Below are 16,523 nucleotides of genomic sequence, written 5' to 3'. Positions count from 1 at the left end.
ACCTACTCATAGGAGAGAAATCTCATTTCCACTTTTGACTCTTCCTTTTCTTCTTAATTCTTCTGTTTGACTGTGTTACTGATCATAAATAACTCATGTATATAAATGTTAACATATTGCGTTTAATCAGTAGAATAAGTGAATGGTAACCATAAAAGATCTATACAAATCCTGTCCTTTTAATATAGAAAACCCTTATTGAGTTTTAAATCAGTTTAAATCTTAGAAAGCATGTTCTCAATTGTTAAGAAAGGTTTGTTTAGAAATGGACTTCTTTCTTCCTGTTTTCTACATATTTGCTGACCTTCTAATTTGTTAAAAAATTAGATTTCTGCAATGTTAGTAAAGCCACACACAGTTTTGCTAGGGTGTTCTAAACAGAAAGTCTGAATTCTTCAAAATGTAAATTCCAGACCCTAGTTTAAACTGTTGTGATAGTTACAAAACACCAACAGGACAAAACAATTTATATCATTTATGCCTTTACCCCCATCTTTTAAAAAATGAAAACAAAATTATAAGGCTGTAGTTACCACTTGCACTTTCTAGTTTTTTCTCTTTTTCCAAGACAAAATTCTAAATCTACTCTCTTCCATTTTTTTAAAGCAATGAAAATTTTGTCTTGCTCATTTTATTTGAGGGGAGAGAAATGGGAGGTTGAGAAAAGAAAGAAAGCATAGGGTTTTCTGGTTAGAAAGTGAGAGAAGTGGGTATTGAGACTGTCAGCTATAACTAAATATGTAGATAAATATAGATGTAATACAGACACAGATTTAAGAACCCCATTATGGTCTCTTCCTGGAAAATAACTTTACGTTTACTTCACATAAAAGAAAGCAATTAAAGTACACTTGCATCATCAGCTAATCTAAAAGGTATCTTGAACTATAAGAAGCTGCAGACTTCCCAACAAGGCCTACAAAGATCTCCAAGTCTGGATTTGCCAACGGTAGCCAGGCAACAAAGAAAGCCTAAGTCATAGCCATCAAACTTGTACAAGTAAGCCTAAAGAAACTGTTTCAGCTCTTGCTCCAAAAACTCTTTCAGAAGCAGCAGCACTTAATGAAGATGAAGACAGCGAACCAGAGGAAATGCCTCCAGAAGCAAAGATGAGGATGAAGGATGTTGGAAGGGATACACCAACATCAGCAGGACCATACTCCTTCAATAAAGGAAAGCATGGATTTTCTGATAACCAAATATGTAAGCAAAATAAAAAAACCTCACCTTGGAAATGCCCATGACCAAGACAATTTAACGATGTGTTTTGAAATTGGGGTGTGGGCTGGGTGTAAAGTTAAAAGGAGCAGTTTCCTTTTTAAAGAATAGTATAAGACTATCTTTGGAGTCGCCTTTTTTTCTTTTTCTTTAAAGATTGAGTGGTATACTCTTACAATAAATGAGTTTGAAATTAGAAGTAATTTATGTTTTACATACAGATTCCAAGACATTTGCTAACTTTGTAGTTTCATGTGATTAGTTTCCAAAAGTTACAGATAATTTTAAAAAATCAGAAACGGTAGCTTATTAAGAATTGCACATTTTTTAGAGACACCTAGTAGCACATTATGAAGGAAGAAAAAAGTTATTGTCTGTTTAAACTGCAAGCAATTACTCTCTAAATTAACTCTCTTATTAACATAAACTTTCTGGCTCCCAGAAACAGCCTTTTCTTGGAAGGAAAATGTTACTGGACTATTGACTGAAAGTAAATTAGATAAAATTAAAATATTGCTTTTTTTCCTAATGGGCATTTGTTTTGTTTCAAGTCATAAATAGATATTACATTGCTATCAGTGAATACAGATGCTTAGTTCTTTAAAAATACATTTTTAAATTTCATGTAAACTGTTGAGTATTTAAATCGCCCAGTTCACCTTAACGGGTCTTGTCTGCCTTCATTAGTCTTCAAAGAACAGCTATTTGCTATCAAGTAAATCAGTATTTTGAATGTGCTTTTCTTGGTTTTTGTTATTAGATAGTTCTATAAACATCTCCACCAGATCTTGAGGCAAGTGATAGGAAGCTGTTTTCTTTTAAAATACACACCACCCCCAAAATTTTAAATGTACATAATACTTAAATATTTGGCTGCTTTTATTTTTCAAAAGGTAATAAACACCAAAAAAAGCAACACTGTATGAAGATGGAAAATGAGAAAAATGTCCTTTCTACAACTTTGTCAAAACATTTAAGTTACTAACTTGTGAAATCCAGTTTGATTTGAACTTACTATAGGAATTCTCATTTAGTCCAATCATACGATTTAAGTGTATACATATTGACCAATGGCCTCTCAAATGCACATTTTAGGTACTGAAAACAGAAGGAAAGAAAATGCATCTTTAAACATTTTATGGAACCTTTGACCACATATACTTTGTTAGATCTGTGTGTTGTAAGGTTTTGGTTTTTCTGTATTTTTGTGTTGTATGTGAATTTTTTTTTTTTTTAATGTGACAGTTAAACACATCTTTAAAGGCATAGTCACAGATAAAAAAAAAACGCAGTATAATAATTTCCTTGAAAACTCCTACAAAGTTATATTTGCAAGCGGCTTCAAACTGTCTTAATGGTGGTAACTACTCGCTCAGCTCTTTTAATGGGTAGTAACTCCAGAGAAGCAGCCTGTATATATATATTTCTAATGCTTTGTTTATTTGCCTTTAAGTTCAGAATAAGCCCCAAGTAAAACAATAGAAACGTATATAGAATTATTAGTTCTTACTTATGTGATTTAATTATATCAAGATACATGAATTTAATTTGCTGTAATGTAGGCAAAATTTTCACTTTTGTACCTTTTACTGTTTATGTCAAAATAACACCCCTCACCTAAATATTCTCTTCTTTACTCAAATGAAGTATTAAACTACGGTCAAGATGGGAGAAAGAGAAACAACTGAGATGAATGTCTTTACTAAAATACTAATAAATTTGTCAAACTGAAAAAAAAAAAAATTGGGGAAAAGAAATTAAAGATCTGATTGATTGACCATCCTATGATGTTATGCCACCATTTTAAAAAATCATGTCTGAAAAATACTTATACAGGAATTTAAAAACATGTTTCTATAACTGTTTCTTGGCAGCAGGAATAATGATTTTTATATTTGGTTCTTTAAATTCTTTTACATTTGCAAATATTCTACATCAACATGTGTTACTTTGATAATATAATGTTAAAAAATAAATGTTATCTAAAAACATATTTTAAAGAAAAATGAAGACCTCTTGGCAAAGAAAAGAGCCTTAAAATAAAAAAATAAAAAAACCTCATAAATAAGACACTACTGCAGAATCATGTAGTATCAAATAAGCATAAATAATTCTTGCCTTTAGAAAGCAGCTTTCTAAATTTCTGTGTTGCTGTTAGTTGTTGATCAGCATTATTAGAAAAAATCATCTGAACCATATCTGTGGTAATAACTTCTTCCTAAAACACAGAAAATGTAATTTATCACTTAAATATTTTGAATGAATAGTATTTGCTGCAAACACTATTTCTGAAATATTGTTGAAGTATAATTTGAAATAGATTTTTGTAATATCTACCTCTGGAATGGGTACAGTGGAACTGATATCCGGATCCTGGATAGGACTTTCTAGCATAGATTCATCATTTCTGGGCAAAGAGACATTTCTACGTTTGAACAGCTGTAATAAAGAGAAATAAATCACTTTATACACTGAGCTTTCCACAAAACGCTGCATTCCCATGAAATTATATTTTTCTTTCAAGTGAACAAAACAAACTAATAATTTTATCATTTAAAATTCTGAATATTTTAGTATCTCCCAATCATTATACCATGAAGATCTAAATTATCTGTGAGAAGTTAGACTTTCTGGGCTAGGTTAGCTCTTGTCCTATAGACTGCTTTGGGTCATTCTTAATCTCAGGTCTTTTACCAAAGGCCAGTTCCATGAGTAGAGAACACCTTCACATTTTACAGCATTTGAAAAAATCACATATGCCCACATTCGCTTATGAGATATCTAAGAATATTTCCAAGAAAATCTTAATTAAAAAGTAAACCTGTTACATGGGAGAGATAATGTGGTATATATTAACAGAAATAGTATACCAAACTAACAAGGAATAAAGAACTCTCAGAAAAAATGGCCCTATGCTTATTAACTCAGGAACGGATAAAAATAAAGAAAAAAAGACGGAGGAAAGAGACATGGTGAGGTCACTGAGATTTAAAGGTGCATCTCCTAACTCAAAATTCAGGGTAAAAAAGCTATTATATTTTTATAGGTAAATAAATACTACTCTTCTTCAATCTGTGCACAGTTGCTATCTAATCATTCACTCAACAGATTATTTTCTTGGAGTACCTATTGTAAAACAGTAGGTACTGTGCTAGATATGCTACAGATAGGGAGATGACAAATCATACTCATGTTTGTACAGCAGACCTTTTGTCTACTTTCTTCATTGCTAGTCCTTTTCACACATTAGTTTCATTCATGTATGTGAGGCCCACACCCTCATTATTTATGAATACTTCTAAATTTAAGTGTATCTTGGAATGAAAAATGTTCAGATGCAGTCTTTTAAATGATTTTTCTATTCCTTATGTCACGCAGACAAAGTTCAAATAGAGAAGGCTAAGAGATCTGGCTGATGAAACTAGAGGAGGAACAGTATGAGCAGCATAGGAAGAAGACTATAATTAATTTAGGAACAAGAGCTACAAAAACCACAAAGCATCAAATGAAATAATATTTTTTTAGGAGGCAAATTTTATAATGACAAATGGAAGTGATCCAAATAGGCTCAAGAGTAAAAATTTCTTAGCACTGGGTTAGAAATATGATTAAAATAAAATATGTATCAATAAAACAGAAGTCATTCCTGTCAGTGATTAAGAATAGCACAGGATTCTGATTCATGAATTTGCTAACATTATTCCTGAAGTCCAACAAACTAAAGAATAGATTTATCTATATTCAACTTCCTGAAACACTTTCTCATTTAAAATGATTTAAAACTTAGCCATAATAATACAACTTCTAAAATCTGTAATCATAATATTTTTGTGTTAAACAAAATTAATTATTTTAAAACACCTACCTGTTCTTCCCTTTTTTGTTTTCGAAGTTGTATTCCTTCTTCTTCTCTTCGTCTACGCATCTCTTGGGGATTTAGGGCTTTATTCTTATAACTTTTCATTCTATAGTTATCTTTCCCTGGACTAGCCATAGCATCTTAAGATTAGGAGAGAAAAAAAAAAAGGATACTGATAACTCTCAAAATAACATGAGATGTTTACCCTAGGGTAACTAAATTCTGGCTCACTGATTAAATCGACCAACAAAACCCATTCTGAAAATTATGTACAAAGAACACATTCCCTCACTTCCATATCAAATTGGAGCAAATGACCTAATATTTTAGGATGAAACTACCAAACAAATAATATATTTTGGTCCAAACACAGACAAAGTCATTACCCTAATTTCACTGATTGTAATATACATGCCCCGGTCCTTGGTGTTTTAACCTTTCTGAGTGGGATGCATCTTAAAATCATGGTCAGCCAGGAAATAATCATGAAATAGTTGGATAAAAACCTCCTAAATTACCGCTTCCGACAAGATCAAGAAATACCCAGCAATAAAATGTCTTACTTTCAATGGAACATGGTATTAGGCTTCAATAAGCACACCTCAAATATTTATTGGGGTCTGGCTTCTTCCATTTACTTAAGACAGCGCTTAAGAACTAAGGCCACACAGGTGATGACTTGAATCATGATTGCAATACCAGTTTTCACTACTACAGCATAATTAGTTCTTTTTAAATACTGAAATACTTGTATACTTTATTTTAGATAGTTTTATTACAAATGTATTTTAAAATATTAACATTTATAAAAAACATTTTATAAGCATTTAAAAAATATTTTATATAAATATGAAATTTTATATTTATAATATATGTAATAGACTTACTTTTAGAAAAAGAATTATAAACACTTGTTAATAATAGTGTTATATTGATTATTTTGATATCTGAAATGAATACTAAATTACTGATATTATAACCTATCTTGGATTTACACATAAAAAAATGAGTCTAATGCAGGGTTTCAACTTGAATTTAACATGATAATTAATGGCTACCTGGAATGTTATTCTGATAAATTCAGAGAACATACCCATGTCCAACCAGAGAGGATGTAGTGATCAATTAGCACTTAGAAAGTAAACACAGAGAAGAGGCTGGCATTTCTCTGCCATCCCTGATGTAGAAGAGATAGACTAATGACAGGCAAATTATATTGTGAGTAGTAAACTACACTAAGACATTTGCATTTGATCCTATGAGAGTACAGAAGACAAAGCAACAAACTGGGCCTCAAGGAGTTTTGTAAGTCCTAACAGTTTATCCTGTCTTAAAGGATGAGCAAGAATTTCCTAGGGAAGAGGATGAAAGGGAAAAGGAAGGAACAAGCATCTCAAGCAGAGGGAACATATGTAATGGCAAAATTCTTCAGAAGCCTGACATAAACCAAAACAGTAAGAAACTGAGTGTGCCTGAACAAGAGGACACATGGGAGAAGGAGAAGATAAAGCTATAAAGATAGCTAAGAACACATATGGTGCCTGTAATCTGGTTGAGAAATCTGGACTCAATACTAAGGAATACAACTAGAAAAATTAAAGAGAAGGTTGTTTCAAATCTTGATGATGAAGAACTGAACTAAATTAGTAGCTGCACTGGAAATATAGAAGACAGTTTGATTCCAGAAACATTTCAGAAACTGATGCAACTACAGGCAAAACAAATGTAAGGAATGTATGGTGAGGAAGAAAAGGGAGTTGATGACTACATGGTTTTCAGCTTGAGCTATAGCATAATGACAAAATAACCCAAGACAGGGAATATAGATGGAGGATCAGAGAGATGGTTTGGTTTGCTTGCCTGCTTGTTTTTGAGACAAAAATTATGAATACAATTGTTTTATTTTTTAAATTTACATGCAGTAAAGGAATCACTATTTTAGTATATGGTCCTATAAACTTGAAAATGCATGGGCATATAAACATCACAATCAAGATACAGAACAGCTCTATCACCCCTAAAACACTTCCTCGGGCTATTAGCTCTCCTCCAACCCTTAACACCTGGCAATCACTGATTTGTTCTCCACCTTCACAGTTCTGCCTTTTCCTGAATGTCACATAAATGGAATAGTAACAGTGTATAGTTTTAAACTAGCTTCTTTCATTTTGCATAGTGTATCTGTGAGTTGTTCAGATTGTCGGTATGTACCAATAGTTTATATTCCTGCTTATTGTTAAGTAATATTCTACTGTATGGATATTTCACAGTTTATGAGGTGAAGGACGTTTAGGTTGTTTTTAGTTCAGGGCAGTTACGAATAAATCTGTTATAAATATTCATGTACAGGTTTTTGTGCAAATATAAGTTTTCATTTTTCTTGGGTAAATATCTAGGAGTAAGGATTGATAGATAACATGGCAAGTGTATGCTTCAGATTTCAGAACAAACTTTCAAACTGCAAAGTAACAAACATTTTGCATTCTCATCAGTGTTTAATGGTTCTTGTTGCTCAACATCCTGTCTACACTTGGCAGTGTCAGGACTGAACTGGAGCCATTCTAATAGGTGTATAGTGGTGTCCATTTTAAACATGTCAAATTTATAGTACTTTGGGCACATATAGATGGTTGAAATATGTGTCAAAATTCAGGAGAAAAGTCCTCCTGATTGATCATCCAAGATCATGTAGAGCTACAAAAGAAAGATGACCAAAGGAGAAATCTTGAAGATGTTCACATTTGAGTAGAAAAGAAAAAAGCAAAGGAAACCAAAAAGAAAAAGGACAAAGAAACAGAATAAGAGTCATGAAAAAGAACAGAATTCAAAACATAAAGAAATATTTCACATAGTACCACAGCACAAACAGGCCACTCAATTTACGCATTCATTGATCCACCCGGCAAACGTAAGTGCCTACAATAAACCAAGTACTATAAGAGACATCAGATTTGATAATTAGGTCACTGGTAAAGATAGTGAGAGAAATTTCATTAGTGGTGGAGCTAAAGGTAGAACAGAATGGAATGAGGACTTAGGAATGATTTAAAAGGTACTTTGTGCCTTTGAACTTAACACACGTATATCCTAGTAATTAAAGTACATTTGCAATCGACCAAAATCCTTCTTTAAAATATATAATGAATTGACTCAGCAATACGGTGTGCACCTACGAATATTTATCATTAGAAACAGCTCAAACTTTATTAATAACAATGTTTAGCATTATTCTCTAATTATTTCATATATAAAAATTCTGTCTCATTAATAAGAGCTTAATCTCTTAGAGGAGAAAAATAGAGATCAGAGTTCATTACAGATAAAACTGAGCTTCAACATTGTTGAGTTATACTCAGTAAGTATAAAATACTTGAGCAAAATGAAATGTTCACAGCAATAATCCTCTTAAAAATATTTATCACCTACACATTAGGCATAATCTAGGCCCTTGGCCTCTAAACTTTTTTTGATCACATACCCTTATATATTGCATATTCATTCTCAATGTTTATATATTTATACACATGTATTACTAGCCTAATAAACTATCCCATTATAAAATCCAGAAACAGAAATGTTTTTAAAGTTAATAGCTTTTAAAGGTAAACTAATGTAAATTCTATTTTTTTCCTTTCCACGTCTGATTAAATCACCTTGTGCCTCTGCTCAACACACGTACTAGACAGTACTTCTAAGACCATTAATCTAGTGACCATATTAAACCTTTCAATATAAACATGTTAACGAACTAAAATCTAGCCAACAACTCATATATCATTTGTTCCTCTTTCTTCTACCGTACTAATTTCTTGCCTCTTATTTAAACATCTTCATCCTCACTGCCGTTGCTTTAAAGAAGACATAAAGTCTAAGGAAAATGATCTCTCTAGGTGCTTCACCCAATAGGATTGTTTCATTCTCTGGAAAATAACTTTGAAGGTACTTTAAAGGCTGCTGTTATCTCTTCTCAACCTTTTGGCTAAGATCAAGTGTAGTATCTGTTCTTAGTTTAATTAAGGCTGCTGTCTCATACAAGTTATTTTAAATTTAAGAAATGCTATTCAGATACTTTAAGGTTGCAGAACAGAGGAATTGTTTTTTCTGTCATAAGCTTATTTTTTACTCAGCTCTTTGAAAAACTGTGTTGAGGATAGGCAAATAACTGGAATGCAAAATTTTTCTACATCTATTACCAGAATTTCTTGTGCTTGTAAGCCTCCAACTCTATGGGTTTGGGTGCCCATTAGTAAAATTACATGACTGGTACAAAGGGGGAGGTGTGCTGACTTCAGCCCCTACAACTGAACAAACAGTACCGAAAGATCCAAAGAATAGAATTGTTTCTTGTTAACCCAGAAAATAAGTCACTTTCCTACAGCAAATGAATCATTGAACGTTGTAATGGAGACATCAAGTCAGAAACATTTTTACTGTGTAAAAAAAGCCCACGAGTAAATGCCAATGGCATATTCTTCTTCAGTATCACCATCCCATTTCACAGCTTTCAGATCCTTTCATATCTTACGCATTATTGAGGAAACACTACTAAATTTTGGTCTTAGGAGTTGGCAGACTATGAGAGGCATCTAACCCACGCTTGCCGTCGTGGGGACTGAGTCCTTCCAGGCACCTGCATCCAAGTGGAAGAGGGCCGCTGGTCGAGGTAGAGGGTGCGACGTGTAGGCCCCGGGGACTGAACCTGCCTTATTCTTGACACTATGGTACTTCTAATAAGCTGCAGAACACAGACGCTGAGTCCCAGGAGTGAATGTCAAGGTTTGAGAAGAGAAACTACTGAGAAAAGGCGAAGAGGAGCGGCGAGTGGATGATATTGGCTGCCTCAAGCTCCTTCCGAGGACCAAGCCTGGCTGTCTAAGAGGATCTGTACTCCCCGCGCCTCCGCGTCCGCTAGGGAAAGGTCCGCCTGCCACGCCCCCGCCACCGCGGTCTCCCTTAGGGCACCCTGAGAAAACGCCCGGCATGGCCTGGTCCTGAACCCTATGCAAGGAAAGGGGTAAATACAAACAGCCCAGGAATTCCTAGCTCCCAAAGAGACCAAGCCCGATGGTCACCCAACCTGGCCTGCATCACTCCCACTTACCCATTAAAGTGGCACGATCCGGTACCCTGACTTCTAGTCCTCCGCTGCGGCGTCTGCTCCGGGTAACAACGTGGTCGCCACTCCGCCCCTAGCGTTCAGCGTAGCGATCAGGTTCGCAACTCAAAATGGCGGCCACCTGAGCCCCTTCCCCGAGACCCCGAGGTTCGGCTCCCAGAAGCCCTTGCATGAGGCAACCGCAGCAGCCGCGGTGGCGGCGGCGAAGGCTGCACAGATCCGCAGCGGGGCGGGGAGAAGACGCGTTCCAGCCGCACCCACCAAAGGAGGAGCCGGCGTCTGCACACGCTCACTGAGCGCAGTCCCTGTGGCAGGAGTGTGTCCTACTGCCCTAGTCCTCCGTGAGGGTTCTCAGTCGATCATTCACTTGTTTGATCATTCATTCGTTTATCAGTTTGGCATCCATCCATCCATCCATCCATCCATCCATCCAACAACATAGTACTAATGGAGGGCCTAATCTGTGCCAGGTATTGTTTTAAATATTGGAGCTACAGCAGTATACACAACGGATAAAAAACCCAACCTCATGGAGCTTTACAGAGGCTCTTGCCTTCTTCAGCTTCATTAACTTCTTCCCATATGCTCTCCTTGTTTTCAAGTTTTTCAATTTGCCATTTATTTAAAATTTTGTATTCTATAACATCTGTAGATTTTTGTCAAAAAAAAAAGTAGTCACTGATATATGAAGTAAATAACTAAATTATTATAAATATGTATAGCCTTGTAATCCACCCTGGAGTTCAAACAATATTAAAAACAGACTGTTTTCTAGATGCAATGCTAGGCACAGAATGTACAAGATAAATTATACATGATTCCTACCCCCAAAAAGCTCCTATTTTCCATCTCTTGTTCTATGTTTTAAAAATTTTGGGGATTATCTCTCTCTCTCTCTCTCTCTCTCTCTATATATATATATATATATATATACACACATACACACACACACACACACACACACACACACACCAGGGGTGCCCAAAAAATGTATACACATGACTTGTATTTAGCTTTTGTTATCGGTACATATTATTACAATTTTAATATAGTTGTTTCCTTTCTTAAAATGTGTATGCATTTTTTGGCACTATATATATACATATATATATGTATGTATGTATATATACATATATATATATATATGTTCTTGTTACTGTATTTTTTAATTCCCAGAGCTATTTCCTATTTTTGATTCAGGCATTAAATATCTTTTCTTGTCTCTCTGAAGATATTAATTGCAGTTTCCTTGAAGTATTCTTTTTCTATTTTATTCATTATCTATGTTTCTTCAGAGTTCATTTTTTTCCTTTTTGATCATTTTGGATTTTTCTTCTTTCCTACAACAGACTGCACTCCAATGCCTGGTGATTCTTGAGAATTCATTTGTATTTAAGAGTGAGACACTAAAGAAACCTATTGTAAGCTTGTGTATTAGTGGGGCTTGTTTACTGTTGGCCTCCTTACAGAGTGATAAAATAGGATCTAGGCTATTTCACTGGAGGATTTTCTAAAAGTCATTATCTGTAGTTTTCTAAAAGTCATTCTCTTGGACCAGTGGTTTTCTCTGGAGAAGTATTCTCCAACCTCCTGATTTGGAGGCACAAATCAGACATCAGAATGTGATGGTAGAAAATGGCTAAGGGCATCATAATTCAGAATTTAGCTTCCATTATTCCCCATTTTTAGTCCAACATTTTGACTCCCACCCTTAGCTGTGCATTTCTAACTTCATAGCCTCTCAGTTTCATTTTCTTCATAAACTAAACCTGTAGTGTTCTGTCTTTGGGGGAAAGCTGAGTCACTTGGCAACCTGATGATAGAGGAAATCTAGAGGTAGGGTTGTAACTGCTCCTTGTTCAGAATTTCAGCGAAATATTCCTCTTTTCAGGCCCCAATTTAATATCTTTTCCAGAAGTATCTGGTCTTTACTTTCTGAACATCTCCACAGTTATGGTGTATGAATTGACTAGTTATTGATTGACTTCTTAGCTAACTTGGTTACTACTCATCCATCCTTTTTCTAGCTTTCAAATTTTTAAAACATCTCATTAGTATGTATTTTTATTATTAGTTTTATTCTTCTATCATTTTAGATTTTGAGAAGCAGGGAATATAAACGCACATGTTCAATTTGTCGTGCTCAACTACTCAACCCCAAAAATGATTTTTAAAATATATACTGTACCTCATCAGTTCATGCCATTCTATTTAAAAACTGCAATAGTTTTCTACAAGGACCTGTGTACAACTATGACCTCACATTGTAACCACTTCTGGAACGTTATGCTCAAATCACAAAATGTTCTTTTTGCTCCAGTCTTAAGGCCTTCATTCTTATTATTTTCTCTGCCTAGAATGCTCTTCCTCCTCCTGTTGGTGCAAAGTTTGTTCATTGTTTACTCAAAAAGACATTGGCTAAGGACATTTGTCCTTTCTATAAATAACCCAGTTTTATTTCCTACTATGAAGGAAAACTTATCATTATCAGTTTATTTATTTATTTCTCTGCCAGAATGTAAGCTTCAAATGGCCTGGATTTTGTGTATTTTGATTACTGCTACAGTTCCAGTTTCAAGCAGAATGCTTTTCTAATAAACACTCATTAAATATTGTTGAATGAAATAAGGACTGAACCATAAAAATAAGGTATTAATACACATGATCTTGCAACCTTGAGGCAAGAATCTGTTTTAGTCGTCCTCTATCTGTGGAGCATAGTTTAGAGTGTGACACTTGCTAGCACTTTAAGCCCTTTATTGGTAATAGAATAGAGTACTACTCTGGCCCTATACAGTGGATACTGTGGACTCGTGTAATGAATGCCCTAGGACCAGCCCTAGTAATTCTTTCAGAAAGACCTCAGAGCCTAGTGTCTCTCCTAGTAAATTAGGAGTCGAACCCTAATGGGAGGATGGAAAAATGACTACAACTTCCAGAATGCAGTACAACCTAGACCGGCGCATGCTGGGAGCCCTCCCCTTCCGGGAACAGAGGGAAAGCTTTTTTTGAATGTGATACTGGAGGCTGAAGTCTTTTGAAGTCGCTGGTTCTTTTCTCCGTTAACTGAATCTCTGGGTGAAGAGAGGGCCTGCCTTTGTCTTTCAGGCCGGGAAAGGTAATCAACGCCGCTCACGTATTCCTCTTCCGGCGAGCCAGATGCTGTCAGCTCCGAGCGTGTAGAAACTGACGGTCCCAGCCCTCATTTCCCAGGCCCAAATCTTTGACCCAGTAAGTGTCTGAGCTTGTTTTGTGTCCTGGGTCGGGACGTGGGAGAGGATCTTTGGGCAGCCTCGGCTTTGCTGCATTCTGGCCCTTGCCGCCTCTCTCATTGCATGCCCATCCCAGCACCTGTCGCCCGCCTCCTTCCAGCTCACGCAAAGTGGGAGTTGAAGTGTATCCTTCTGTGTCTAGCCGTGGCCCAGCCACGAGAAAAGAAGAAACTCTGGTGTGACGTTCTTTACACTGACGGATTGGGAAAATTTTCTTCTAAAACCGGACTATTTTCACTTCTCTAAAGGAAAATGAGAAAAATAAGGACAGTGTAAGGAGTGCTTATAAAGCTAAATTTATTTAAATGATGAGAATAGTTTCCATATCTTTTTTTTTTTCTGTTTGTTTTTAAATAGTCCTCAGCTGAACGATGGTCTGTGGTAGGAAGGTTGTGGCGGTGCTTTTTAAAAAAATATTTCTTAGCAAAATCACTTTTTGTCGGTAGCCAGTACTTTTAAGTCCATAAAACTCAAAAGTGACTGCTGATTTAGTACAACTTATTCTATAAACGGAAGCTCAAAGAGGTGATGTGTTTTATCTAAAATTCTGAAACAGATTATAACCCAGTTATTTTAACTCTGGAATCAGTGTTCTTTTCTACTTTGCTCACTCTCCTTCTATTCTTTAGGTTGAGAGTACAGCCTCTGGAGCCTGACTGGGTTCACTTTCTGCCTGTTGTGACATATCTGATCTAGGGTTTACTCCGTATAGTATTATAATGGTACTTAAATTAGTTTGATATGTGTTAAGCTCTTTTTTTTCTCTTTATTTTTTAATTTATTGGGGTTACAATTGTTAGTAAAATTACATAGATTTCAGGTGTGCAATTCTGTATCACATCATCCATAAATCACACTGTGTGTTCACCACCCAGAGTCAGCTCCCCTTCCATCACCATACATTTGATCCCCCTCACCCTCATCCCCCACCCCCCAACCCCCTTACCCTCTGGTAGCCACCAAATTACGTTCCCCAGATTAATTTTCAAACCCGTGGCCATCCTGTGGTCACCGACTGCCCTTCAATCCCCTCACCCTCCCCCCCACTCCCCACCCCTCCCGCCCATCCAGCAACCCTCAGTTTTTCCTCTTTGTCTCCAAAACTGTTTCTGATTAGTTCATTCACTTATTCTTTTCTTTAGAATCCGCAAATAAGTGAGATCATATGGTACTTATCTTTCTCTGTCTGACTTATTTCGCTTTGTGTTAAGCTCTTTAACTGTTAACTGCTATTGTTAAGATGTGTTTATTTACCCTCCCTATCATTAACTTTAAGGTTGTGTATTTAGATACATCAGTTGATAAAACTTCTCTTCGTTTTCTCTTACCTGATTTTTCTTACCTGAGCAATTTTATAAATGTTACTTTTTTTCTACCTCAGACCGGACACATTTTTGGAAATATTTGAAAAATTATTTTTTTTAATTTGAATTATTACCTTTGTTTTATTGAAACTATAAACTTAAAATACAGCAGTGAAATTTTGGTTGAAATTTATAAGTTTGTATATTTGAGGAACAGTAGGTACATTGAAAATTTCTTCATCTAAATAATCCAGCTTTAAATAAGTTTAATTGTTCCAAATCATTTATAAAATGCATTTTCTTTTTCTCCAGCTCTTTCTAACTTAACATAATATTGTGTTCTTTTCTAGCTACCTGATGTACCATGCTTTCTTGTGATATTTGTGGTGAAACAGTAACCTCAGAACCAGATATGAAGGCTCACCTCCTAATTGTTCACATGGAAAATGAAGTTATATGTCCATTTTGCAAGTTGTCAGGTGTGAATTATGACGAAATGTGTTTTCATATTGAAACTGCTCACTTTGAACAAAATGAACTAGAAAGAAACTTGGAAAGGGTCAACACAAGACAGTATGAAACTTCAGATAACAGGGAGGACAACACCCTACAGTGTAGAATGGAAATTAATTCAAGTATTCATTCAGCTGGTGCATCTAATCATCCGAAAATTTCAGCTCAAAGCCTGCCTAAGGATGGTACTTTAAACCACAAAGCCTTTTACTCGGAGAACTTAACTGAGTCTAGAAAATTCCTGAAAAGTAAGGAAAAACAGTGTGACTTATCCAAAATAAAAGGATCAATTTATGAAACAATGTATAGTCCTCCCGATTGTCCATTCTGTGGAAAAATAGAAGATTGTAATCAAGACATGGAAACTCACGTGAAAACAAAGCATGCCAATCTTTAGACACTCCATTAGAAGGTAAAGTTGTTCCACTTTTATATAACAAGTAACAGTAGTCCTCAGTTTAAGAGAATTTTGAGGCAGATACTTAATAGTAAATGTTCAGCTACATTGAGAGTAGTTTTCTAGGGAGAAATACACTCAGTCCAATTTCCAGAGGGTGTTCTTTTACTTACCACCAACCCAGTGGACTGTCTCAGACTGATTTTCCTTTATTGTGTTCTAGTTTGATTCTATTATGATTAGAAAACACACTCCTATTATTTCAGTTCTTTAAAATTTATTGAAACTTGTTTTATGGCCCAAGATAATGGTGTGTGATCTACCTTAGTACAAGTTCCATGAATACTTGGGGCAACCAAATGTATTCTGGTGGTGTTGGGTGTTCTATATTTATCAGTTAGATGATGTTTTTTGATTGTGTTCAGATCTTGGTAATTTTCTGTGTAGCAGTTCTACCAGTTTTTGAAAAGGGGGTTGAAGTCCCCAATTGTAATTGCATATTTGTCTATTTTTCCTTTCATCTTTATCAGGTTTTATTTCATGTATTTTTTGAGGCTCTGTTGATGCATGCACATTTAGGATTGTGTCTTTTTCTTACTATTGGATTTTAAGAGTAATTTATATGCTTTTGGATACAAGTCCTTTATCAGAGAAGTGTTTTGCAAATATTTTTTCCTAGTCTGGGATTTGTCTTTTCATTCTATTAACAATGTCTTTTGCAGAGCAGTTTTTACTGGTAATGAAGTGCAACTTGATTTCTTTCATGGATTGTGTTTTTGGTGTTGTATCTAAAAACTCAACGAAACCCAAGGTCACCTCTCATATGTTATCTTACAGAAGTTTT

The 16,523-nt window shown here is 35.3% G+C and overlaps 2 protein-coding genes and 1 pseudogene across 4 annotated transcripts in view; 2 read left to right on the top strand and 1 right to left on the bottom strand.

Moving 5' to 3' along the window:
- Positions 1 to 10,434, bottom strand: part of KPNA5 (karyopherin subunit alpha 5) — a 41,408-nt gene extending 30,974 nt beyond the window's left edge. The window contains exons 1-4 of one of the 3 annotated variants that reach the window (XM_033103211.1): positions 10,179 to 10,434; positions 5,084 to 5,217; positions 3,556 to 3,657; positions 3,337 to 3,436 (exon numbers count right to left, since the gene is read on the bottom strand). In XM_033103211.1, coding sequence (XP_032959102.1) covers positions 3,337 to 3,436; positions 3,556 to 3,657; positions 5,084 to 5,217; positions 10,179 to 10,182 — 340 coding nt within the window. In that variant the 5' untranslated portion in view covers positions 10,183 to 10,434. The remainder of the gene's footprint in view (positions 1 to 3,336; positions 3,437 to 3,555; positions 3,658 to 5,083; positions 5,218 to 10,178) is intronic. The other 2 variants (XM_033103210.1, XM_033103212.1) reach the window with 2 other exon arrangements.
- LOC117020931 (uncharacterized) lies at positions 9,037 to 9,138 on the top strand (annotated as a pseudogene).
- A 2,767-nt stretch (positions 10,435 to 13,201) lies between the features above and the next one.
- ZUP1 (zinc finger containing ubiquitin peptidase 1) overlaps positions 13,202 to 16,523 on the top strand; it is a 29,961-nt gene continuing 26,639 nt past the window's right edge. Inside the window, 4 exon segments of the mRNA XM_033103006.1 lie at positions 13,202 to 13,424; positions 14,095 to 14,187; positions 15,120 to 15,671; positions 15,674 to 15,694. Coding sequence (XP_032958897.1) covers positions 15,134 to 15,671; positions 15,674 to 15,694 — 559 coding nt within the window. The 5' untranslated portion in view covers positions 13,202 to 13,424; positions 14,095 to 14,187; positions 15,120 to 15,133.

The sequence above is a fragment of the Rhinolophus ferrumequinum genome, chromosome 3, assembly GCF_004115265.2.
Source record: "Rhinolophus ferrumequinum isolate MPI-CBG mRhiFer1 chromosome 3, mRhiFer1_v1.p, whole genome shotgun sequence".
NCBI classification, from domain to species: Eukaryota; Metazoa; Chordata; class Mammalia; order Chiroptera; family Rhinolophidae; genus Rhinolophus; species Rhinolophus ferrumequinum.
Note: the sequence above shows the minus strand (reverse complement) of the source record. Positions and strands in the feature narration are given on the sequence as shown.